Source organism: Echeneis naucrates, chromosome 21 (genome assembly GCF_900963305.1).
Source record: "Echeneis naucrates chromosome 21, fEcheNa1.1, whole genome shotgun sequence".
Lineage (NCBI taxonomy): Eukaryota > Metazoa > Chordata > Actinopteri > Carangiformes > Echeneidae > Echeneis > Echeneis naucrates.
The window spans coordinates 1,050,686-1,076,865 of record NC_042531.1 but is presented as its reverse complement, the minus strand read 5'-3'; the positions used below and the strand labels follow the sequence as shown (position 1 = coordinate 1,076,865).

General features: G+C 47.1%; 1 protein-coding gene across 1 annotated transcript; it reads left to right on the top strand.

Annotated features, from left to right (window-relative positions):
- Positions 1 to 354: 354 nt before the first annotated feature.
- Positions 355 to 21,314, top strand: mao (monoamine oxidase). Its single transcript, XM_029530919.1, has 15 exons — positions 355 to 533; positions 7,657 to 7,751; positions 8,391 to 8,528; positions 13,382 to 13,486; positions 13,558 to 13,649; positions 13,734 to 13,875; positions 15,122 to 15,271; positions 15,856 to 16,015; positions 16,225 to 16,321; positions 16,762 to 16,815; positions 16,892 to 16,949; positions 17,103 to 17,200; positions 17,521 to 17,632; positions 17,893 to 17,955; positions 18,044 to 21,314. Exons 1-15 carry the CDS (start codon positions 488 to 490, stop codon positions 18,197 to 18,199), a joined length of 1,566 nt encoding a protein of 521 aa, XP_029386779.1. The 5' UTR covers positions 355 to 487; the 3' UTR covers positions 18,200 to 21,314.
- Positions 21,315 to 26,180: the final 4,866 nt, after the last annotated feature.

Here is a 26,180-nt window from a genome sequence, read left to right as displayed (position 1 = left end):
CCTGCCTGAGTTCCTGATCAGGAGGACCGTCCAGTGTCAGTGTCTGTGGCTGGGCTCAGCTGCAGCCCCCCGGTTCTGGACTATATTAGACTGTACTGGTTAGGAGCTGCAGGACCTGACGGGTCTTCAGGTGACCGCTGGGGGGCGACAGAATCTCACCAACACACGGAGGACTCAGTGAGAGACGACATGAATGTCTGCAGCGCTGAAGCCTGCTGCCTGCAGAAGAGGAAGAACCGGATGGAAGAACTGGGCTGGTCCAGAGCAGACCTGGGTCTGGCAGGTGGCCCAGGTGTGCAGTGATCCGGTCCTGTAATCCTCCGCGCTGCTCTACTATCGGTGGGCGGAGCCTGCGGGGGGGCGGAGGGGGGGCCGCAGCTTTAATACAGATGCGCTCCCCTGCGCCTACTGCACAGCAGAGACAGGACACGGCAGAGCAGGGGAGACCAGGACCGGACCAGGACCGGACCAGGACCACGCTGACACCATGACCAACACCTACGACGTGATCGTGATTGGCGCGGGAATATCAGGTGAGTTCGGCGGCGCCAAACTTTATTGTTCGTCCGCTCGGAGACAAACGGTGAATCTGATCCGATCCGGCGCGTGCACGGTGACCACACAACTGTTGCACACCGACACACACACACACACACACGCTGAAACCCGCTCGTGTGCAGACTTTTATTTTGAAGGAGGAGGGGTTTTTTTTTCTTCTTCGCCGTGTTGCTGCAGCTTCCCCTCCCCACCCCCCCCCCCCCACACCTCCTCCTCCCCCCCCCCCTCCCCCCAGCTGTATCTCCACAGCAGCCTGTAAAATAGCAGCTCATCAGCCAGAGCTCACTTTATATTACATAAGAGGAAGCTGGTGGTGTGTGTGTGTGTGTGTGTCCGACCTCCCTTCCTGTTATCATTTTGTGAATCTCTCAGCCAATCAGAGTCGAGCAGCTAAACTACCTGCTTCAGTGATGATGATGAAAGTGCATGCTGGGAAAACACTCCCATTTCCTGTTCCTGTGGAAATACCAAAGGTGGTGCAGCTTCCTGTAAAGCAGCCCCCCCCCCCCCCCCCCCCCCAGTAGACTCCATTTGGGGTGGGGGTCCTGCTCCTTCAGGACGCCATGTAGAGACTCCGCCCCCCCTGGGGAGGGCATGCCAGCTGCAGGTGACTGTGGGGGGGCAAAGTGCAGCAGGAGGATCAAAATGTCCATCCGTCCACTTGGCAGCATTCAGATCAGTGATCAGTCGACACACACACACACACACACACACACACACACACACACACACACACACACACGCTCACTCCAGAAAAAGTTAATGTAATAACAGGAGCCCCCCCCTTGAGTCTGCTAATTACACCGTTTGTTTATCCTGCTGCCCTTTACTGAAGTCCACACATAACAATCACCGTCCAATCACGGAGGGGGGGTCGGGGGCTACCCTCTGTCTCTCTCTGCAAATGCAATTGTCAGTTTCCTGCCTGCCAGCCCCCCATCAGCAGCACTGCCCCCCCCCAGCCACCCTGAGGGACAACCAGCACTTCCCTAGAAAACATTAAACACTTGTGACAGCTCGGAGGAGGAGGAGGAGGGAAGCACGTCCTCCTGCTGTCAGCTGATGATGTGAGAAACAGACGAAGGTCCGCCTGTCTGAAGGAAGTGAATCTTTATGGGGGGAGCAAAAAGGGAACCAGCTGCAGAGCGACGAGGATCCAGACCAGACCTGCTGATCTGGATCCTTCAGCCCCCCCCCCCGAGAACTCTGCAGGAGGAGACAGCTCAAAGTTAAACAACTATAAAATCTATAAAAGGACAACCAGCTCAGTCAAACTCTGCGGGGACGAGTCCAGGACCAGGAGCCAATCACAGCTCAGACTGGGTGAGGGGGCGGAGCTAGTCCTGTCATCGGACGGGCATGAAGACACAAACAGGTGACCTCTGAGGGTCAACCAGGTCTGACGGTGAAGCAGGACGATCAGCTGGTTGGTTCGGCTCTTTGTCGGACTGTTTGTTGTTGTCGTATCTCAGCACTGACTGAGATACGACAACTTTCTCACCTGTTGCTGAAATTAACCGCTCAGTGTGAAGAATCTGCTGCTTTAGCCCTCCGAGGCGGGGCCTGTCGCCTGACACACACAACACAATGTGTGCCAGGTGTGTGTCTCTGCACTGCCCTTTGATTATATTTATTCAACGGTGATTACCTGGTTAAAAAATCCAAACAGGTCAGTCTGACTGCAGAGCTTCTGTTTGTCTGACATTTATTCTTCAGCTTCTCATTTTGTGTGGTTTGTAGCCTGTTTTTCTTAAACTCTGGAGAATCATCATCTGGATCTTCAGCTCCGGTTCTTTAAATCAGTGTTTCCACAAAGTGCTAACATCAGATGGAGGCGATCTGGAGTCGAGAAGGTCTGAGTGATGACATCATCACAAAGTGACCGATGTCCTTCACTGACCAGGTGTTTCAGCTGTTCTGTAGTCGGAGCTCCAGACAGAAGCCTCAGAGAGGAGAGCAAGATTCGTCTTCTCATGCTGGTCCGGTGGACCTGCAGAGTCTGGACCTCTGGTCTTCACGTCCCGAAGCAGCAGGGACCATCTCGCTCTCATTTCCATCAGTCCTGGGACGCCACTTTCTCTGTCCAGCTGTGCAAACAAAGGAACTTGTTGGCTGAGCTGCCAGACATAATCATTAGATTGACAGCCGTGTGTGTGTGTGTCTTCCTGTGATTGTCTGCCTGGTCTCTGTTTGTCTTGTGTGTGTGTGTGTGTGTGTGTGTGTGTGTGTGGCAGGTACAGCGGGGGAAATCTCATGTGTTCGTTTTTTTTTTTTTTTTTTTAATGGATGACACTGATTGTGAAGTGAGCGCTCCGATCTGATGGACGTTTGAACAAACGGAGACGTCGCCGTCTTTCTGTGAGACAATGAGCGAGGACACAGCTGTGTGTCGGGTGGACGAGCCTGCTCATTTAAAAGTCACTCCCTCTTCCTGCCTCGGCCTCCTGAACATCTGCTGGTGTTCTGAGGCAGAAGACGAGCTGCTCTTGTTACTGAGAAGCTTTTGTGAAATGTTTGTGTTGGAAAACTGAAAATTGTGTGTCAGCTCAGAGAAAACTTTGACTTCTGTCTTATCAAACGGTCTATAAAAGTGTGTCGACCTGGACTGGTTGTAAAAACAATTGAAGCTTATCGAATTAAATTTAAGTCTGGTGGGAAGACAGCTGTGGTTTATAGTGGTCATTACAGTTTGTGGGCTTGTTGTCCGTGAACAGCCACTCGCTGTCTGAGGATGTTTGCTGCATGTCTTGGAAACGTCTCTTCTCTGGATCAATGTGGAAGCTTTTTAGAACCTGATTCAAGTGGCTCACTTGTCACTCAGCTGGTATTGGATTTTTGTTTGTGTTCCCAGGAAGAGGATACGTTGTTGAAGTGCACAAAACACACACACAAATGTTGGAGAGAGTTTTCAAAGAGAATGAAATGTCACTCACTGACATCGGGCTGAATCCTCTGAAAGGACGGAGCAGCCGGCAGATCCCCTTGTAGGAACGCACACATTTTATTAAAGTCTGCATTTCTGAGCGAGGACGTGAAGTTTGGGACACGACGAGCCGACAACTCGAAGGCAAACATGAAATATTAATGATGGGAGACAAAGACAAAGATGGGAGGAAAAAATACACCATTCCATCCAGATCATAAGCTGCCTGTTAGCTTAGTTCGGTTAGCAGCGAGCGTCAGAGTGAAAGCAGCACCTTTTATTTTAATCTCTTATCCTGAAGTGAAAACCTTCTTTAGCCAGCTGTCTCTTTAGCTGCAGCTTCATATTCATTCTTGTAAATTACCCGCTGAGGGACTAATACAGGATTATCTTGTCTTATTGTCTGCGTGAAAAAATCATATCATTATTGCAGATTTTTATGCTTTGATAAATTGTGCAGCTTCATTAATGCTGGAAGAAAAATCTGAAGCTTCTTTTGAAACTGTCAAACTGCCGCCGTGACGGCCTCTGCTGGATTCAGCTGCATCTGGATCCGATTTCCAGGACCGTCACACACCAGCAGCTCAGATGCAGGATGGATGAATGAGGACGGAACATGATAAATCAAGCCGGACTTCAGACTCCAGAGCAGCTTCCTAAGAAACCCTGAAACCTCTGATCCGTTTCCGGGTCACGGGGGGTTCTGGAGCCAAACCCAGCTCACCCTGTCCATCACAGAGACAGACAGACCGACGGACAGGATGTCTTTGGAGGCCCCAGGAACAGAACCGCTCTAATTTCACAGACAGAAGCAGGACTGCTGCGTGCGGCTGAACCAACACAGAACAGCAGAATCTGGTGATGACAGATGTTTGTTTCCTCACTGCTGTAAACACAATCAGAGGAGGGAAACGCCCCCAACGTTTCATCAATCACACACAGACACACACATCGATCAGAACACACTTCATTTTATTATCTGCAGCCAATCAACGAACTGATGGAGACTACAGCAGCTTTGGTTAAAGAAGGTACACGTCGCCTTTTTTTACTTATAATTAGTATTGACTAGCATCGATGCCTTAGGACTGTGTGTGTGTGTGTGTGCGCGCACTTTCAAGTGTGAGAACACTAAATTGGATTTTGTGTGTATTCATGTTGAATTATACAGACTGAGTCCAGAAGCAGTGAGAGACAGACAGGGATTTCCAAACACACACACACACACACACACACACACACACACACACACAAACACACACAGTTTGTTCCTGCCAATGGCCTCCATCTTAACAATTACTGTTGTCAAGGAAACTGTGTCTGTCCCCGTCTCTCTTTTTCAGCGAAGAGGCCTGGTGATGAAGAGGAGTGTGTGTGTGTGTGTGTGTGTGTGTGTGTGTGTGTGTGTGTGTGTGCGTGCTGTTCAGGCTGTAATTATGTGTTTGCTTCGACATTCTAATTTGAATTGCGTTGGTTTTATCCAGGATTGGACCTGCAGGTGTTTGAGCTCAGAGATGGGGGGTTAATACGAAATGTGTTTTAAAAGTTAACAGTGGACTGTCTCATGTTGTAAAACAAAACAACAAAGGAAGTTGTGTAATTGTATATTGTATTGTATAAGTCAGTTTCCTGTGTTTGTTTGTTTTTTTTTTTTCCTTTGAAACATTTCAGAGGAAGCAGACAATCAGGTCACCCAGAGCCTGAAGGTGCTGCTGTGGAGGGAATCGCAGCGGCAGATCCAGTGTTTGTGAAGCAGAGAACGTGTTCAGAGGTGTTTTATTGATCAGCAGTTAATCATCTGTACCTGCAGAAAGGCTGCTGAGATGAATGAAGTCAAAGGAGCCTTTAAAGACCTCCGAGGAAATGAGAGCCTGATTAAATGATAGAAAGGTGACTTGGAGCTGCTGGACGTTAGCAGTTTGTGTTTAATGATCAATCTGATCCGATTCAGATTCTCTCTTCTACTTTTGTTTTATTTTCTTTCATGCAGCTCAGTTGCTGTTGTCTGATCCCTCCTTAAATGCATTAAAGCATAAAGAAGGGAGGCGGCCAGCTGAATGCTCGCCGCAGCAGCTGCGCCTCAGATGACAGGAAGACTGCGCTTCAAGGCTGCCGCATCTGTTTGATAAATATCAAGCATGTCTTCAGGTGCAGAAAGAATCTGGAGGAGGAGGAGTTTGTCTTGTTGCTCTCTGATTCCTGGTGGGTTTCCTCCAAAGATGGCTGACCTCTTTCCTCCGTCCGGCGGCCATCAGCCGTCTTCCTCCTGGCTGTGATGGACGGGTCAGACCTGTTCAGAGGCTGTTAGTGAAAGTGACTTTAAAGTTGAACCGTCCAGATAAATGAGCATAAACATGGTTCTCCTGTCACTGGAGCAGAGCCCGCCCTGCTGCGGTGTGATGTCACAACGGAGCAGTCACTGCCACAGCCTGGCTCAGATTTTTGGAGATTTATCAGCTTTTCGGCCACATCTAGGTCTGAACCATCTTCTGGACCTCAGTCCGTCAGTCCTCTGCTCCTCCTCAGACTGAGTCCAGAGGCTCTGATGGTGGCGTTTCTTTAAGAGAGGTAGAACTTTGCTGCCCTGAAGCTGCACCGACGTCTTTCAGTGTCACGTCTGTTTGGATAGAAGCTTTTCCCTCATCCTTCCTCAGGAGCGGCCAGTCCGTCACACGTCTGCGGTGACGGCAGCTTGACCAACCTTCTCACTTTTCCTCTTTATCTTGGTGCCCTTGGTGTTCCTCCCCGCCAATACATGAGCTGAATATCAATCATCTGTGTCCTGCAGTTCAGTTGGGTTCAGGAACAGTCAGCTGATGTTCCAGCAGCCCAGATCTTTCTTTGCTGTTTCTTTGTTTCATGGTGGGAAGCTGGAGGTAAACAACGGGGGCAGAGGGGGCAAACAAAGCTCAGTCTGGGTCCTTTGAACTGATCTCTTGGTCGTATTTATTCAGCGTCGTTTTCCATCAAAGAAAGAAAACAAAGACGGATTCATTGATCCATTAAAGTCCCATCAGGACAGCAGCCTGCTCTGTTGTTGCTTTTATTTTATTTTTCTCAGTGATGGCTTTAGGCATTAACAGGAGATGCAGACAGATGCTCTTTGTTTTCCGAGACAGACTGACCTTTTGAGCCAAGCTCAGGTAATGGCATCAATTTAACAAGAAGATTTGTGAGCATCCTCTGGACCAACTAATGCTGGCAGGCTGGGTGTGTTTGTACGTGGGGGGGGGGGGGCTGCAGCTGGATAAAACAGGACAAACTGTTTATTTTAGTAAAGGCCCGGCTGCCTTTAACGGACCTCAGAGGGATTTGGACGCAGACAGTAAGAGGTGAAGTTTGGGAGGAAAGAAGAGAACTTCGGGTGAAGGGCAGAAAAACATTTGGGTTTATGGACTTTACGGTCTGGTCTGATGTGTGTCCAGCTTTGTGACCACAGGTTTAATGTCAGTGGTGAAAAGGCTCCATTTGGAAAGAGGGAGGCGCCACGTTGGACTCAAAGCGAGGATTGTCTTCACTTTCCCCTGACAGCTTTTAAACTCTCCTGGTTGAACCGTCAGTGCAAAATATTGTTAGACTACAACTACCAAGATGCATTTGGGTAAAAAAAAAAAAAAAAGTTAAGGAGGACAGAAATGATACAACCTGCAGATTGATTCATCCAGGAAGTGTTTTTAACTCACTTTCAATGGACACGGCAGCTGAGGCTCATGGGTAGTGTGGCATCGTACACAGACACATTAACTATCAGAAACAAACTCAGCTTTAGTAATAAGTGACGTCATAATCTGCTGATGTGAAAGTCTTTCTCTACTTTCTGCTCTGTCGTCTCTTTTACTTCACATGATCAACAGATCAGCTGATTAGCTGTTGTGTCCCCCCCCCCAGCCTCCCAACCTTCCCACAGCTCTCTCAAAATCCTGCCAAATAAAAACACAAATGCGAAGTAGTTAATCCGTTTTTTAATCCCCCTTTCAAAGAGACAAGAACACAAAGGCAGACAGGAGTAGTTTGTCTGGAAGTTACGTAACCAAACGGCCTCGCTGAGACACAACAAATGCTCCTTTCCAAGGAGCCATGAGGCTGGACGGCCTCCTCCTGCCCCCCCCACAGTGTGAATACAACAAAGGGAATTGAGTCGAAGGTATGAGGCCTGACTCTCTGTTTGTCTGCAGGGTTAAGTGCAGCCAAGCTGCTGAAGTCCCACGGGCTGAACCCCGTAGTGCTGGAGGCCAGAGAGCGCGTCGGAGGACGAACCTTCACCGTCCGGGTAAGAACCAGCCGAGTCCCAACAAACCACAATGAAATGCAAATGACATTAAAAAGACATTAATAATGCAGAAATCTGACTTTCCTCTGCTACACTTTTACATTTGAAATGAATAGAATAGATAGGACTGATACATGAAATGGGAATCAGACGCTTCAGAAAATCTTTTATGCTAACTGGGAGAGCACAGTTTGTTCCCAGAAGGAGAATTTCATCAGATATCACGATGTGACAAACTGGAAATGACCAAACAAATGCAGGAATAACTGGATTACAGCGCTCACCGACGTCGGTAGCTGCTGATATGACTGATGATGTCACCAACATGTCACCTCTCGTCTCCTAAAGCTCCTGATGTCTCACCGGAGCGCTAATGTAGTTATCCAAACAGGCAGCTATGTATCCCAGAATGCATCGCACACCAAAAGGGAAACAGCATTACACTCAAAGCTGGAGCAGTTTTTTATGTCAGTACCTGATCTGGACTGAAGTAGATGTGAGCTTTGAATTGGAGCAGAACTTCAGACTGAGACTGATAATAAGACCTGAGAAGAATCGAGTTCAGAGACAAATGGCGTTTAGAAACATCCTCGAAGCCAAATCTGATGTAGAAATTCTCCTCTGTTGTGTCTTTTTCAGAATAAGGAGACGAAGTGGGTGGATCTGGGCGGGGCCTACATCGGACCGACCCAGAACCGCATCCTCCGACTGGCCAAAGAATACAACATAAAGACGTACAAAGTGAACGAGCAGGAGAACCTGGTGCATTATGTCAACGTGAGTGCCTCAGCATTTTGTTTTTATGGCTTCGGCCGACGTCAGGTCCGAGCGGGTGGACAGATCCGGGCGTGATCCAGACGTGTTTTCCAGATATCAGATCATTCAGGTCTCCTCTGACGGCTACATGTTGTTCCTGAGAGTCTGTGAAAATGTTCTGACTGACAGTTTATTAGCAACACCAAGCTAAAACTGACAGCAGTCAGCATGAAGGGAATTCATCACGTCAGTCAGCTCAAAGCGGTGAACCGCTAATAATCAGAAGTGACAGGTGATGGATGGAGGAGTGCGATCCAAGCTCAGAGCAAAACCAAACGTTCCCGTCTTCGCTGTGACTTCCTACATGTCCTCCGAGCAGCGAACGCCACTCTGCTGTCCAGCATCAGGGGCTGGAGATGCTAATCTTTGCCTGGGGGGGCTCTGTAATGTAGTTTCTCTTCAATCTGAGTGGTCGAAAGGACAGCAAGAGCAAACAAAGAAGGCAGAAAGAGCAGCCATCGCTCTGCCTCTCCTTCTGCTCTCCTTATTCTTTGCTCTGTATCTCATTAGTGTGGATGCACCGCTGTTTTTAACACAGTTGTTCTTTACCTGATTTGATTTGCTGGCATGTCCACCAGCCAAAGTCCTCCTACTGTTAATCAGTGGATCTCTTCAGATGGCCGGCAACCTTGTGTGTGTGTGTGTGTGTGTGTGTGTGTGTGTGTGTGTATGTGTGTGTATGTGTATGTGTATGTATGTGTGTGTGTGTGTGTGTGTGTGTGTGTGTGTGTGTGTGACAGAGAGACCTTATCTCTGAACAGGCTTTGTTCGAGTAAATAAATGTCAACTTCAGAGATGGACTTTGAGCCTCTGGATGTAGACACAAGCTCACATAGACTCAGACTAGAATCAGAAGCTTTTCCTGTTCTTCATGATCCTCAGCCCCCCCTTTACATGCAGGAGGGGCCGGAGGTTAGAAATAACTATTCATTTGATCAGTTCTATCTGTTTTTAATCTTATAATTTGAAGTTTATCCATCTGCCATCTTGTTTTTAGAAAACAGTAGAAACTATATTTGGAGGAGAAGGTGGGTTCGACCTGCTCTGAACTCTGGCCTGATTGGGTGGTACAGTCTGTCAGTCACACATTAGCCCTGCCCCCCTAACCCTTCCCATCCTTCCTGGTCTGTTTCCTTCTCAATGAATAAACCCATCAGGAAAACATTTACTGAGGAGGAGGAGGGGCATTTTCCCATAGACTTCAAAACAACCTGACTTCTGTTAAAACCAGTAGAGTCGCCCCCTGATGGTCAGGAGATTGAAGGAAGGTTTAAGGCCCTTCAGACCAGAGTCCAGGTCCAAGTTCAGAGACAGTCTGTGGCTCTGGGTTTTCGGTCAGCTGACCTCCGTGTCCTCACGCCGTCCTCACACTGATGTCACACACATTGACCTACTTCAGCAGGACTGTGAAATCTCACCGTCCTGACAGCCAGACAGAGCTCTGACTCCTGACAGGGAGCTCCTGTGTCTCCTTAGCTACTATCTCTGCAAGATCCACTCAAACACACACACACAAACGCCTCTCGTAGCCTCCATGCTGGTTTCCATGGTGGCGTTGCTCATCAAAAGCTGCTTGCTTCTATCACTGTCAGACACTGTGTGGTTGTGCGTTCATGGAGCTCTGTTTAGTGTCACTGTTCTCTCAGCTGACTCTGCAGAAACGCTGCAAATAATTAGAATCTTTGCATCAGCTCTCAGCTGAATGAAGCTCCTCATTAAATTAAAACCACCGTCGATTCTGGTCAGCGACGGGTTCATTCAAATTCCCGAGCTGAGCAGAGCAGAAAGGCAACAGAGTTTATTATTAGCTGCAGTAACCTCCGACATTCATGCGCTGGACACACTGGATCATTGTGATGGCGTGGCGTGATCTCCAGATTTGGCGGCTCGCTTCTTCTTCTTCACGTTTCCGGCAGCAGAAATAAACAGAGAAAAGCGGTACAGCAGCAGTATCACAGAAAACGGGCCGCTGCCGTCCGTGTTTATGGAAAACACAGGTGGTTGAATTCACACTGATCTCACTGATAGTGACATTACTTCACAGGACAGCATGTGAGCTGAGCGTTGGTGTAATTAGGGCTGTAGCTTCCCACCAAGCCGCATAGCTAATCAGCTTTTGTGTGGCAGATTGTAATCCAGAGGGCCAGTTCTCGTCTCCCTTATCAGCAAACTGCTGGCTAACAGGCAGCTGCAGCTCTCAGCACAGGATTCATTAATGAGGCAGCGCTATCAGAGACGAGGAACACACTGTCCCTGTTTATTAGACATTGAGAAAGAGCGGCACATTGTCCACGTCCACTGCTGTGAAAGTTTGAACCCTCATAATTCTTCACCTCTCACTGATAAGGAAGGAAGCATGAAGTTCTGTCAGAGAGCGTGATTCATTTCAGTTCGAGCAGAGTTCATCTGGAGGTTTACCAAAGCTGACAATATTTCTGACCTAAATGTGAGTTCATGGAATACATCAGGAGTATTTACTGCTCGGGTCCACACGGTCTGAAGGTGGATTTGTTCATAAATCTTTTTATGGAGAAGTTAACACATAATGCTTTGAGACGCTGCGGTGAAAGTATAAAACAAAAGATGTTTATTCGAGCTGAAAGCAGCTCTGCACATCTCCGTCTGTATTCACCGGCTGCCGTCGCCATGGAGACAGATCTGTTGTTCGACAGATGCTGGACGGCGGGAGCTGAAACACTGTCATCACTGTGTTCGTTGTTTTCCTGTCAGACTCCAGAGTGAGATAATTAAAACGCTGCAGCGCTCGAAGGACAATGAACTGTCCATTTATTCCTTTTTTTTTTTTTTTTTAAGATAATGAATCAGTAAACAATATTTAATCGACACAGAGGTCATAAAGAAACAACTTCCAAAAAACAATAAAGGATCTGTGAGCCTTTTCAAACCTTCACTTTATTTTTCCAAAAGTTAATCCCATCAGATTCGTATATTGTTGGATGATGAATGGGTTTTCTTGTTTCCTCATGTTTGGTGACTCTAAATTGGCTGGAGGTCATTCAGGACACGATGTTCTGAGTTCATCACAGTGGATTTACATTTGTTTAATCTACCTGCAGTTGGCAGGTTCGATTCCGACCGGCTCACTCTTACCAACAATAATGTGTTTTTATTTTAACACCACTCTTTATGGAAAAGTCAACTTCTTAACTTCCAGATGACAGCTGCAGAACAGACACACAGTCGTGTTCAGGTCGGTTGTTGTGCTCAGCAAAGAATCTCCAACAATACAGCAACAGATTACATAACAGGCCAAAAAGGGATACTTTACATAATAAGAGGCCATTATTGGCTCAATGCTGTTGTCAGACTGACCCCAGAACAGCAGCAGCAGTGATTCACTGTGACAAAGGCCTCATTATACCGAACCACCGGCTGTTTCTTTTCATGGGAAACTGGAGTTTAATGGGGTTTAAAACAAAATGACTTGTCAATCTAAATGTCAATGACGTTGCACTGCAGAGACCATGCTCATCCTGCAGAGCTCAGACATGACGAGTAGACGGCAGAAAAAAGGGGTCTTGGATTGGACTGGACTGGGATACGTGGAGCCTTTAAAATAGCTTCAATATCCAGCTTTATCCAGAGAGTGAAACCTCTAAAGGAGCTGCTGGACCTTTTCCAGTGATGGAGAAATGAGGCACTTGGAGCTGGTTTGGTCCACAATAGACACAAAGCACAGCTCACTCAAACGCAGCCAACAATTAGGTTTCTTTTGTCTCCTTTTCCCGCCCATTATAGGATGTGGTTAAAAGGCTTTTAATGTGAAAGTGCAGACAGAAAATGGGTCCTTAAAGACGTCCCACATCTTTTCAGTTCAGGGAAACATCTGACATAAAGTTTCTACATTAAAGTCCAGAACAAAGCTTCTAGTGTTTGAAGTTGAAGGTGTGAGATTTTACTTGTGTGAGTTCCTGCAGCTGCTAAAGACTTTTGTATCAAATCTAAACAAAGTCTAAACAGTGAAATGTTCTCCTCAGATATGCTTCTGTTCTTGTCTAACTCTCTGCTAACGTGAGTCGGCACATGTAACAGTGATGCCTATAAAAGCATCCACACACACAATCAATCAGTTGTTTGGCTGTGATATGGAGATCCGAGCTTCAGACTCATAAACGGCCACACTGGTTGTAGGTGCCCTGATCAGGACTGACTGGATCTTTTAATCCACTGGAAGATGTTGCGCAACTGGCAATGAACCAAAGTGTTCCTCTGGTTTTGACACACCTTTCTGGATGGAGTTCAGTCATTATGACTAAGCAGTCTGGAGGTCAACAGATTTGGGCTTTCAAAGGCAAATGCTGTCCCTGTTGGGGTTAATAAAGACATTTTTTACGATTCACAGCTGTTTAAATCGGAATAAATCCCAGAGCTCTAGTTTGTGTGTTAGAAAATGAGCATGTTTTAATAATGACGTAACTTTAGCTGAGAAAATAAAACCATATATGTCTGAATGTCAACGGTAAAAAGCTAGTTGTCAGATTGTTTCCTCTCAGGTCTGTCTGAGATCTGGTCTTTTCTTTTAGATAAAAATAAAACCTTTTGGGCTAATGTACCACAGACCATATACTCCTCCTCTGGATGGACTCCAGCCGGAGCTTTCTCTCAGAGTTGGACCAGATGTGGCAGTTTTTTAACTGGATGTGGTCCAGATTTGGCCCGGGCCCAGAAAAGTCCTTCGCCTTTTATTCAGCCAATCAGAATGACCCTCAAACCTGCTACAGAACCAGGCGTTTGTGTGTTCACCGAGTGTGACCTTGTTTGTGTTCTTAATGAGGACGCTGTGTGTCCAACAGGGAAAGTCGTACCCGTTCAAAGGCTCCTTCCCTCCCATGTGGAACCCCTTCGTCCTGATGGACTTCATCAACCTGTGGAGGACGATAGACGAGATGGGCAAGGAGGTAAAAGGACAGTTTGCTTTTACTTTTCTCCAAAAGTGTGGTTGCTGCTAATCTTCCCACTTGTGTTTCAGATTCCCAGAGAGGCTCCCTGGAGAGCTCCGCACGCCGAGGAGTGGGACCACATGACCATGCAGCAGCTCTTTGAGAAGATCTGCTGGACCAGGTAACACAGATTCACCTGCAGTGAAGAGACAGAAGGCTGAACGAAGGCTTTGGGTGGTGACGATGATCCTTCTCTTTCTTCCAGCACCGTCCGTAACTTCGGCAAACTGTTTGTCAACGTGAACGTGACCTCTGAACCCCACGAGGTGTCGGCGCTGTGGTTCCTCTGGTACGTCAAACAGTGTGGAGGAACCATGAGGATCTTCTCCACCTCCAACGGAGGACAGGTAGGTCAAAGACTAGAAGCTAAAAGATGAAATAAGAATTTGTAAATCTTCATCTTTATTTTACAGATGCTGTATTTTTTGTAAAGTTTGCTCTTAATTTTGTGATATTTTTTTATTTAAATTAAAAGAATATTTTCAGAAAGGTTAAATGCACTTTGGAGTTTATGACAAATAAAATGTCACTGTCTTGACTTGAGTTTCATCTGTAGTTTTAAGCTGTCTTGGAAACTTTTCTTCAGGCTGACAGTGACGGACAAAAGGAATGAGTGAATGTGTGGAGCAGTCTGTGAGTCAGCCCGAAGACTTTCACTTTGGTTTCCTGCCGGCATAATGATGAGTTGGACAAAAGCTGGTGGCGCCGCGCACTTTGTTCATCGTACCTTCTGAGGCTGAGTGGCCCGTTGCCATGGTTACTGAGAAACTGGGGTTGTGTTTGGATAAACAGACGATGCTGCAATCTCATTCCAGACACGCACACTTGTTAATGTTTGTTAGTGTGTCTGTGTGCATGATGTTAAGTTTAAAGGTACTGTATCATCTAAAGGGAGACGTCTGCTTCTTCGTTTTATCTTATTTTTTTGTGCTTTTGTGGGTTTTTTGAGACTTTTGGAGCTTTAGTATAATTAGATTCAAAATAAAAGATTCATCGATGAGAGCTGCTTTAAAGGTCCATCCGGTCTGGAGGCAGACCTCCAGCTGGTCTCTGGTCCTAAGTCAGGTCCAGGTTCTGTATTGGTCCAGTTAAACTCTCAGCGGTCTCAGATACTGAACCTTAAAACCAGCCGTCAGGAGTTCCTGAACCTTATGATGTCACAAGAAAGAAGTCACCGCCCTCTGCCATGCCTTAAGCCCCGCCCACTGCGGGAGAAGTTGGAACAGAGGACCTTTAAAGTGCGGCGTTATATAAGTTGAATATTTTCCCCTGAAAGTAAACAAGATTCATGTTGTCGTAGATTAAACAAGACAAGCACAGACTCACCTTACTGCACTGCCAGGACCCATTTAGGTCTATTTACCCAAACGCCACAGTGGAATGTTCAGCATGTGTTTCTGATCAGGGAAACAGAGATGTTGACGCTGACCTGGTGGAAAAGGTCGCTGTCTATCTAATGTAGTGTACCACGGCTTTCTCCGCCTGCAGCAGCAGCCATTAGCCCTTTTTGGTGATTTCATGATCTGAGCAGGGTCAGGACGGCCCTGAGCTCGGTGGCTGATCGCTGCTCTCTCCATCATCATCCTCCTGCAGGAGAGGAAGTTTGTGGGCGGCTCGGGTCAGATCAGTGAGTGCATGGCCAAAGAGCTGGGCGATGGAGTGAAGCTGCAGTCTCCGGTCTACAGGATCGACCAGACCGGCGACATGGTGGTGGTGGAGACGCTGGACAAACAGACTTACATGGTAAACATCAAAGCAGCAACACAATGACACAACATCGTTCACTTCACTGTAATTCAGTGGTATCTATACTTCTCATTTCTACTCCACTGCTTTTATTGGACATTAGCAGTTCAGGTTTACATTTAAAATTTGATTTCAAATGGTGCGGTGCTTCCTCACATCTGATTGGACTGTGCTTGTTTTTTTTTCATTAATCGTTTCACACCTACTCAGATTTATGATCTTTATGAGAGAGAGAGAGAATTAACTGACTAATAATACCATTTTTCTTTTTTCTGAATTTGCCTTTTGCTTTTCAAATGTGTATTCATGTATTTTATGTTTAGTGCTTTGAATCTCGCTGCAGCTGTTTTTATTTAACTATTGTTGGTGGTTTTGTGTTGCTGAGTCAAAGACAAAAACATACACACACACTGTTGGTACATGTTGTCTGGATGCAGCAGAAATAAATTGGTGAGATAAAAGTGCCATCTTCTCCACCAACTCGGTCTGAAGCTCCAACTTCATCTGGTTATCTGCTGCCATCCTCTGGCTGCTCCGGACGCAGCTCACACCGACCTGCTTCTGTCCTCCCTCTCTCTCAGGCCAAGTACGTGATCGTGGCCACCCCCCCTGGTCTGAACCTGAAGATGCACTTTAACCCCGAGCTGCCGCCGCTCAGGAACCAGCTGATTCACCGCGTCCCGATGGGCTCGGTCATCAAGTGCATGGTTTACTACAAAGAGAACTTCTGGAGGAAAAAGGGTGAGCGGGAGGAACAATATCAGACCCACAGAAAATAACTCGGCTCAGTCAGACTCAGTCAGATTTAGTTTGAAGCCGCGCTGCTGGTTTTTCCTGAATCCCACTCATAGATGACCAAACTTCAGTTCCTCCTCCAGAGCAGCGTTGTCTATCTATCATTGATTATTTCCTCTGTTGTTGTCGTTGTTGTTGTTGATGTGTGTATTCAGGTTACTGCGGCAGCATGGTGATTGAGGAGGAGGGCGCTCCCATTGGTCTGACTCTGGATGACACAAAGCCTGATGGGAGTGTTCCTGCTATAATGGGGTGAATACAGAACTACAGCCAGTTCAAAATGACATTAACACGATAGAAGTCAGGATGCATTGAAGTGTATGGGCTTCTGCTCTTACAACACAAGTGGCCCTTCTGTCCTGACGTAGTGAAGCAGATAATGAGTTTATCTCTAATCTGGAGAAATAGCAGCGGTCTCAATACGGATCAGGGGCAAACGAAACGAACATAATGAAGCTCAATCAGAGTAAACCCCCCCCAGTCCACTTTTATGTGATTCAACCAAGAGGACACTATTGATGTGTGGAAGAATACTCTGACGCTGGGAACAGTATTTTTAACAAACATGACTAAAGGACAGAGAATCTCAGGACGTCTTCTGAAGGTTGGACTTGTGTGTCCAGATGTGTGGGTGTAGTTCACAGTGGTGGTTTCTTCAGTGGATCATTTTCTGTCTCTTCTCCGTCTTACAGATTCATTCTCGCCCGTAAGTGCAGAAAACTGTCGGGGCTGAGCAAAAAAGAGAGGTGGGTGACGTCAGAGCAACTGTGTCAGACTCAGACTGCAGGACCGGTCTAATCCAAACTGTCTCTGTGTCCTCAGACTGAAGATGATCTGTGAGATCTATTCCAGAGTTCTGGGCTCAGACGAGGCTCTGCATGTGCGTTTCAATCACACACCAGTGTGAACAAATTTACAACCAACTTTGTTTATTTCACACATCAGTCATCAAAGTGATGAACTGTTTTTATCAACTTCTGCAGCTCCTCAGTTGACTGCAGGTTAACTTCACCCTTTCACTTGTGTCTTTCAGCCGGTGCACTATGAGGAGAAGAACTGGTGTGAGGAAGAATACTCTGGAGGCTGCTACACAGCTTATTTCCCCCCTGGGATCCTGACCCAGTATGGGAGGTGAGCCACACACAGACACATCTACAGATGGCAGATATTTAGGACAGTATTTTAACTCAGCTCTTTTAATTTGAAGGCTTCATCCATAGGAAGATTTATTATGAGTTTCTTAAACTAAAAACCATCTCGGGGTAGTTTTCTATCTCCACTCTGGAGCTGTAGAAACAGCCAATCAGGAGAGAGCAGCTGATGGTGTCTCTCAGAGTTTATTTCTGCAGTTATTTTAGTTTACACACATAAACCCAGAGATGAAATCAAAGTCCACCTCTGAAGCTCATAAATCAGCTGCGACCTCAGACGCTCTCTGTGTTTGTCACCAGGGTGCTGAGGGAGCCGGTCGGCAGGTTGTACTTCGCCGGCACTGAGACCGCCACCGAGTGGAGCGGCTACATGGAGGGGGCGGTGCAGGCTGGAGAGAGAGCCGCCAGAGAGGTCAGAGCGCCGGCTGCCTCCAGTCTGTAGATGTCATGTGCACACAGATTTTATAGATGCTGCTCCTCCTCCGTGTGTATCTTGAAAACATCCCCCCGCTGATGGATGCTGCTTATAAACCCTTCATGCTGCTCAGTGATCCTGCACCACCTGCTGCCTTTCCCTTTATCTCCCTCCATCGAGTCCTCGCCGGCTCTGTTTGCCAGATAATAAATGATGTGAGTGTCCTGACTGACCCCGCCCACTCTGTTCTGCTGCAGGTCATGTATGAGATGGGTAAAATCCACCAGAGTCAGATCTGGCAGACGGAGCCTCAGAGCGTGGTGAGGACCGTTTCTCGAAAAGTTTACCTGCTCACACAACACAAAGGCTTCAAAAATGTAACCGCCTCCTTCCCTCCTCCCCTGCCAGGAAGTTCCAGCGCTCCCCTTTGTCACCACCTTCTGGGAGAGGAACCTGCCTTCAGTCGGGGGGTTCCTCAAGTTCATGGGCGTCTCCACCTTCCTGTCCGCCGCTGCCGCCGCCGGCCTGCTGGCCTACAAGAAGGGCCTCCTCCCCCGGTGTTAACCGCCACACAGTCACCTCACTCTGCATCTAAAGTGGGACGGGAGCACGTCAACAGACACTCTGCTTTCTAGTGCACTACTTTCTGCTCCACATAAACGAAGTAGTGAACTATGGAGGGTTCAGGGTGTAGACTGTTCCGCTCCATCAGCCACCATCACTGAGCACAAGAGCGAGTGAGACAAACAGATACGAGCTGATTGACAGGAGACAGGAGCGAAGTCGACTTTGGGTTCAAACTAATGAAGGGAAATAATGAAATAATCCAATTATCTTTAAGTCACTATCACTATTTCATTCATTGCCAACAACATTCCCATCCCAGATTCTATGAGAGTGAAATAACTCGTCATGCTCTCTGTGAGTGTGAACACATGCTTTGGTGAGCATGCATTTGTGAATGTGTTTGTCAGTTGTGTGCACAGTGTGCGTGTGTGTGTGTTCACTGTGTCTAATTACCTCTGCTGATTTTAGGTGCTGATTTATTCTGGCCAAGCAGCTGTGGCTGTTTGCTGAGATCTAGTGACGTAACAACAGAGTTGTGCCATTTTCACAGTGGAGGTTCAGGGATGAAGCTGGTCCTCTTCTACGCTTTTTTCTCACTGTCAGCTAATCCCATGAAGAACCCCAACCAACCATGAATTGATCCTGTTATCAGGTATTCATCTGCAGCCTGATATAGCTTCTTCCTCCGGCCCACAAAAGCCACATTGTTTTTGGAAACCTGTTAAAAACACAGCAGTGCGTCACGGCGTGGCACCGCTTCACTACGACCAACGTGGGCGCTGCTGTTTATTTTACGTCAGTCCCACACACACACACACACACCGTCCTGCTGCTATTAATACTCACAATGCCTCAAATATGGATCACTCCATTCAGGGACGCTGGTTTATAGAAAATAACACGACATATTTGTTAATTTGGAGGAAACTTGAGCAGAAACAGCATCAAATGAACAGAAAAACTGGATGTATTTAATTTTTTACAGCTCAAACTCAGTGACACAAACTTCACTTCATATAATCATCATTACACTGTCAGTGCTGAGGCCCTGCCCCCGATTTCTTGATTTTTGGGCTTGAATTCATCAATCGGGCCTCTGATTTTTGACCAATGAGCCGACAGACTGTTGGTACATTGAGCTGCTGCTGTTCAGGACACACCATCCAAACAGTGTTCAAGTACAACACTGTTAGTTTGCAGTAATTTGGTCCCTCACAACAGGCCTGATGATGACACACCACCATCCGCCGCGTAAAGTAGTCCCCAGATACAGTCCGGTCCATTTAAAGGCACGGCTCCAGTTTTTGCCTCTCTGCATGATGATGAAAACGAAGAATCGATCAGCTTTTAACGTTAAGTATGTTTATTTGATTGAACTTCATTTCTACATCCAACAAATCTGCCCCAACGACCTCCATGAATTTATTTTAAATGATCCCAACAGATCCAGTTCACTCCTATTCAACTACCGTTTGACAGGAAATGACCAGATTTTATATTTGTGAGGGGCGTTTAAACATTTGGATGAATGACTGAGGGTCGGGAGGAGATCATTTCATTGGTAGTGTTCATGGGATTGTTTGACATTTAAAAAGAAAATGTTAAAATGCAGACAGAAGAATAACCAGCTTTGTTCTTCAGATTCTAGCCTGTACTTAGTGGAAACATAGCTCTGCTAAGCAGCTCAATGTTTCTCTTTGAGTTGCTGTAAAGAGAGCATTCGAATGTATTTTACAACACAAACTACTTGTTGCTGTTATGTGATAAACTGATTTTTTTACTTGTATATTTTACTTTTTTCATATTAAATACACAGATCAGATTCTCTCTGAGCTGTAAAGGTCTCAGAGTCACTGATTTAGATCAACAGCAGAGGAAGAACTGTGGCAGACAAACACAATGAGTGTTAAAAAAAAGAAAAGAAAGACCCACAACACTGATGTGCGTCGTAGGAAACAGTTTCAGGCCACCGCTGTTCCTCTGAAGGAGACACTGTGTCACAGTTCAGGAGCTGAATCCTTCAGGCTTCCTTATTTTTCATAAAACAACACACAAGTGGAGCTGAGCTCAAACAAACAGCAACCCTCGGCCTCTGCAGTTTGCTGCCGTGTTAGTTTCATTACTTGCAATGAATCTTGGGATATGTTGGCGAAGGCCTGGTTTCCAGATGCAGCCTCTGAACTGCGACACAGCCAGAGCGTTGGATTTGATTGGTTTTACCTTATTGCACCTAATAGATGCTTTATTGTTTTACTTACTTCTAAAGAATCTAATGAGTTTGAATCATGAGCTGTCGCTTCTGTTTGTAAAAAAAAGTGTAAATTTTTTCCTAAAACTTAAATCACAGATGAATAAATGAAAGTTTATTCTCAGAGAGATTTTAGAGACATCTGGCGAGACGAAGTTCATGTTTCGTGGCTGAAAGCCGACTCACTGTTGGCTGAGCTCAGCAGCGCCCCCACAGAGTCTGAAGGAGACACAGGACCGGCTGAAATGGGCTCCTGCTGTTTGTGGGTCTGTTGTTGTGGGGTGTTGTGTGTTGTGTGTGTGTGTGTGTGTGTGTGTGTGTGTGCTCACTGAGAGAATCAAGCTGTTCCTGTCCCAAAGACTGGTGTGTTTGTGTCTGTCGTGCCTTAACAGAACTTGTAGTGTTTTTGTCATTTCTCTCAAGTGCCTGTGTGACTCCGCCTGTGTGACTCCGCCCTCAGCCCCGCCCCCTCACTCCCTGTCAATAGACCAGGTCTCATCTGAGCAGCATCATTTTGAACTTGACTCAGGTGAAGTCGGGGGGGTTAACTTCACTGCTCATGTCCAGTGAAGTGTGTGTTTGTGAGTTTGTGTTGTGATTGTCCTGCTCGTTGTGATGCCCTTGTGTCTCTGTAGCTGCTTAACCCCCCCGTTAGCACCGACCTTTGCCCCCCCATCCCTCGTCGTCCCAGCAGGCCGATCGGACACTGAAGGTTTTTGTGTTTGTGGTTGCTCCTGAAACAAACCTGGAATCCGTCACATGAGCCTCCTTCATTCTTCCCGTTCCTTGATGTCTTTGATTCCTCAAACTAAGCTGGTGATATTTAAAAGAGAAAAAAATGTGAAATAAATCTTTTACTCGTATCAAACAGTTTTTGCTGCATCGTTGTGTTTCTTTCTGTTGTGCGTCTATATCTAATGAGTCGTGCTTCAAAAATTAGTTTGTAATTTCAGTCACGGTGAGATCATTTTAAAATTGGCCAGAGGATGTTTTCAAAATAAAGGTCATTCCTTCAGGAGGGAAATATGAAATATAAAGAGTTTATCTGCGTGAAGAACTTCTGAGGATTTAAAAGGTCAGAACCTCAGAGTTCGGCCTGAGAAGATACACGAGGTCGAAATTAAAGCTGCTATCTGTCAGATTTTGTTGTATAGCTAGCTTTAGCAACAACAGCTGATTGCCTTTCTTCTGTTAAATTTATGATGCTGATGGTGGCTGCTGAATAATTTAACAGCTATCATTTGGCTCTGAACCGCAAACATCAACCTAATGGAGGCGCTTGGGGAGAAATAATCCTCCTGGGATTAGTCCTTCCTTCCTACCCTAGGTCCTTTCCTCTTCTCCTTCCCTCTCTTAAAGGATCCTTCATGGACTCCAAATGAAAAATTCATCCATCAACATTTCCCAACAAGACATTCAAACGAACTCTTGATGGTCTTCGCTATCAAACGTTGATGGATGCTCATTTTGGGCACCATGAGAGAGTTAGTTGGAGCAGCACAGAGTCCGAGGCCTAAAATAAAAGATATATTATTTCTGTTTGCATGTGTGACTCAGTACAAACGAGCGTGTTGTTGTCTGGGTTCCTCTGTCGTGTTTAAAGGTCCAACGAGAACAGAAAGCAGCCGAGAGATGATCCGTCTCCTGAAGTTAATGAAAAGTTCCAGTCGAATCCCATTAAGGCTCATGAATTAGTGATTTACATGAAACTCATTCAGGGAAGTTTCCAAAGCAGCCCTGCAGCCTCACCTTTGTGTGTGTGTGTGTGTCTAAAAGCCATCAAGATGTCTGCTGCTGCCAATACAGCGGCTGCAGAGTTAATTAGTTTAGAAAGACCAGAGCAGGAAGAGGGCGGAGCTTAATGACACCACCTCCACTCACCAGAGATGGAAGCTGTGTTTCTGATGTACGAAGATAATCTGCAGCCTGAGACCAAACACACAACATCCTCTGTCCCGTGTGTGTGTGTGGATCCATGCCAGGACTCTTCTGTCTTCCTCTTTCATCTCCTCTGTCTAATTTAATCTCCCCTCTGAGCTCTGAGCTTCAGGGCCGTTCACACACATTCATCTGCTGTAAAATTCAATAGAAATCCGAACTGTTTGGATGTGAGCGTTGAGATAATGTGCCCCAACTCTTTTTTTGTTTTGGTCTGATGACGGCCACCAGGGGGCAGGTGAGCCCCACGAAAGGGCCTGGTTTACTGTGGTTGTGTAGCTGTAGTTGTGTAGCTCAGTGCTGCTATGGTTGTGTAGCTGTAGTTGTGTAGCTCAGTGCTGCTATAGTTGTGTAGCTGTAGTTGTGTAGCTCAGTGCTGCTATGGTTGTGTAGCTGTAGTTGTGTAGCTCAGTGCTGCTGGGGTTGTGTAGCTGTAGTTGTGTACCTCAGTGCTGCTGGGGTTGTGTGGCTGTAGTTGTGTAGCTGTGGTTGTGTAGCTCAGTGCTGCTGGGGTTGTGTAGCTGTAGTTGTGTAGCTCAGTGCTGCTGGGGTTGTGTAGCTGTAGTTGTGTAGCTGGGGTTGTGTAGCTGTGGTTGTGTAGCTGTAGTTGTGTAGCTCAGTTCTGCTGGGGTTGTGTAGCTGTAGTTGTGTAGCTGGGGTTGTGTAGCTGTAGTTGTGTAGCTCAGTGCTGCTGGGGTTGTGTAGCTGTAGTTGTGTAGCTCAGTGCTGCTGGGGTTGTGTAGCTGTGGTTGTGTAGCTGTAGTTGTGTAGCTCAGTGCTGCTGGGGTTGTGTAGCTGTAGTTGTGTAGCTGGGGTTGTGTAGCTGTGGTTGTGTAGCTGTAGTTGTGTAGCTCAGTGCTGCTGGGGTTGTGTAGCTGGGGTTGTGTAGCTGTAGTTGTGTAGCTGGGGTTGTGTAGCTGTAGTTGTGTAGCTCAGTGCTGCTGGGGTTGTGTAGCTGTGGTTGTGTAGCTGTAGTTGTGTAGCTCAGTGCTGCTGGGGTTGTGTAGCTGTAGTTGTGTAGCTGGGGTTGTGTAGCTGTGGTTGTGTAGCTGTAGTTGTGTAGCTCAGTGCTGCTGGGGTTGTGTAGCTGTAGTTGTGTAGCTGTGGTTGTGTAGCTGTAGTTGTGTAGCTCAGTGCTGCTGGGGTTGTGTAGCTGTGGTTGTGTAGCTGTAGTTGTGTAGCTCAGTGCTGCTGGGGTTGTGTAGCTGGGGTTGTGTAGCTGTGGTTGTGTAGCTGTAGTTGTGTAGCTCAGTGCTGCTGGGGTTGTGTAGCTGTAGTTGTGTAGCTGTAGTTGTGTAGCTGTAGTTGTGTAGCTCAGTGCTGCTGGGGTTGTGTAGCTGTAGTTGTGTAGCTCAGTGCTGCTGGGGTTGTGTAGCTGTGGTTGTGTAGCTGTAGTTGTGTAGCTCAGTGCTGCTGGGGTTGTGTAGCTGTGGTTGTGTAGCTGTAGTTGTGTAGCTCAGTGCTGCTGGGGTTGTGTAGCTGTAGTTGTGTAGCTGGGGTTGTGTAGCTGTGGTTGTGTAGCTGTAGTTGTGTAGCTCAGTGCTGCTGGGGTTGTGTAGCTGTAGTTGTGTAGCTGTAGTTGTGTAGCTGTAGTTGTGTAGCTCAGTGCTGCTGGGGTTGTGTAGCTGTAGTTGTGTAGCTCAGTGCTGCTGGGGTTGTGTAGCTGTAGTTGTGTAGCTGTGGTTGTGTAGCTGTAGTTGTGTAGCTGTAGTTGTGTAGCTGTAGTTGTGTAGCTCAGTGCTGCTGGGGTTGTGTAGCTGTAGTTGTGTAGCTCAGTGCTGCTGGGGTTGTGTAGCTGTAGTTGTGTAGCTGTGGTTGTGTAGCTGTAGTTGTGTAGCTGTGGTTGTGTAGCTGTAGTTGTGTAGCTCAGTGCTGCTGGGGTTGTGTAGCTGTAGTTGTGTAGCTGTAGTTGTGTAGCTGTGGTTGTGTAGCTCAGTGCTGCTGGGGTTGTGTAGCTGTAGTTGTGTAGCTGTAGTTGTGTAGCTCAGTGCTGCTGGGGTTGTGTAGCTGTAGTTGTGTAGCTGGGGTTGTGTAGCTGTGGTTGTGTAGCTGTAGTTGTGTAGCTCAGTGCTGCTGGGGTTGTGTAGCTGTAGTTGTGTAGCTCAGTGCTGCTGGGGTTGTGTAGCTGTGGTTGTGTAGCTGTAGTTGTGTAGCTCAGTGCTGCTGGGGTTGTGTAGCTGTGGTTGTGTAGCTGTAGTTGTGTAGCTCAGTGCTGCTGGGGTTGTGTAGCTGTAGTTGTGTAGCTCAGTGCTGCTGGGGTTGTGTAGCTGTAGTTGTGTAGCTCAGTGCTGCTGGGGTTGTGTAGCTGTAGTTGTGTAGCTCAGTGCTGCTGGGGTTGTGTAGCTGTAGTTGTGTAGCTGGGGTTGTGTAGCTGTGGTTGTGTAGCTGTAGTTGTGTAGCTCAGTGCTGCTGGGGTTGTGTAGCTGTAGTTGTGTAGCTCAGTGCTGCTGGGGTTGTGTAGCTGTAGTTGTGTAGCTGGGGTTGTGTAGCTGTGGTTGTGTAGCTGTAGTTGTGTAGCTCAGTGCTGCTGGGGTTGTGTAGCTGTAGTTGTGTAGCTCAGTGCTGCTGGGGTTGCTGTTTTTCCTCATTTAATAATTCATCTACATGCAGCTGCAGGAAAGCGTCCGTCCTCTGATATGAAATCTGACACTGTCAGTTTGTCCCCCCATCCATCAGACTCTGGACTGGATTCAGATGTTGGTGTGTTCGGGGGGGGGGGGCCCAGAGGGGGGGCCCAGAGGGGTGGGGGGGCAGAGGGGGGGGGCCCAGGGACTCTGAGCCGTGGCCTAGACAACCGCTGCAGCCGTGAGTTCCCTCAACAGTGAAATCGGCTGCAATCTGCCGTTAAATGGTCTCTCTGCCAGACCAGAGTGTTTTCAGGTGTGTGTGTGTGTGTGTGTCTGTTTGTGTGTGTGTGTGTCAGTGTGTGTCTCTGTGTGTGTGTTTGTGTGTCTGTGTGTCTGTTTGTGTGTGTGTGTGTGTCAGTGTGTGTGTCTGTTTGTGTGTCTGTGTGTGTGTGTCTGTGTGTGTGTGTCTGTTTGTGTGTGTCTGTGTGTATGTCTGTGTGTCTGTTTGTGTGTGTCAGTGTGTGTGTGTGTGTGTCAGTTTGTGTGTCAGTGTGTGTGTGTGTGTGTGTCAGTGTGATTGTGTCTGTGTGTGTGTCAGTGTGTCTGTGTGTGTCTGTGTGTGTGTGTCTGTGTGTGTGTCAGTGTGTCTGTGTCTGTCTGTGTGTGTGTGTGTGTGTCAGTGTGTGTCTGTGTGTGTGTGTGTGTGTCTGTGTGTGTCTCTGTGTGTGTGTCAGTGTGTCTGTGTGTCTGTGTGTGTGTGTCTGTGTCTGTCTGTGTGTGTGTGTGTGTGTGTGTGTGTGTTTGTGTGTCAGTGTGTGTCTGTGTGTGTGTGTGTGTGTGTCTGTTTGTGTGTCAGTGTGTGTGTGTGTGTGTGTGTGTCTGTGTGTATGTCAGTGTGTGTGTGTCTGTGTGTGTGTGTCTGTGTGTGTGTGTGTGTGTGTGTCTGTGTGTGTGTGTCTGTTTGTGTGTCAGTGTGTGTGTGTGTCTGTGTGTGTGTCAGTGTGTGTGTCTGTGTGTGTGTGTCTGTGTGTGTGTGTCTGTGTGTGTGTCTGTGTGTGTGTGTGTGTGTGTGTGTGTGTGTGTGTGTCTGTGTGTGTGTGTCTGTGTGTGTGTGTGTGTGTGTGTGTCTGTGTGTGTGTGTGTGTCTGTGTGTGTTGGGGACGATCGGAGTAAGTTCCTGGTTTTATTAGTTTGAGTTCCCTCTGAGGGGGCGTGGCCAACATGA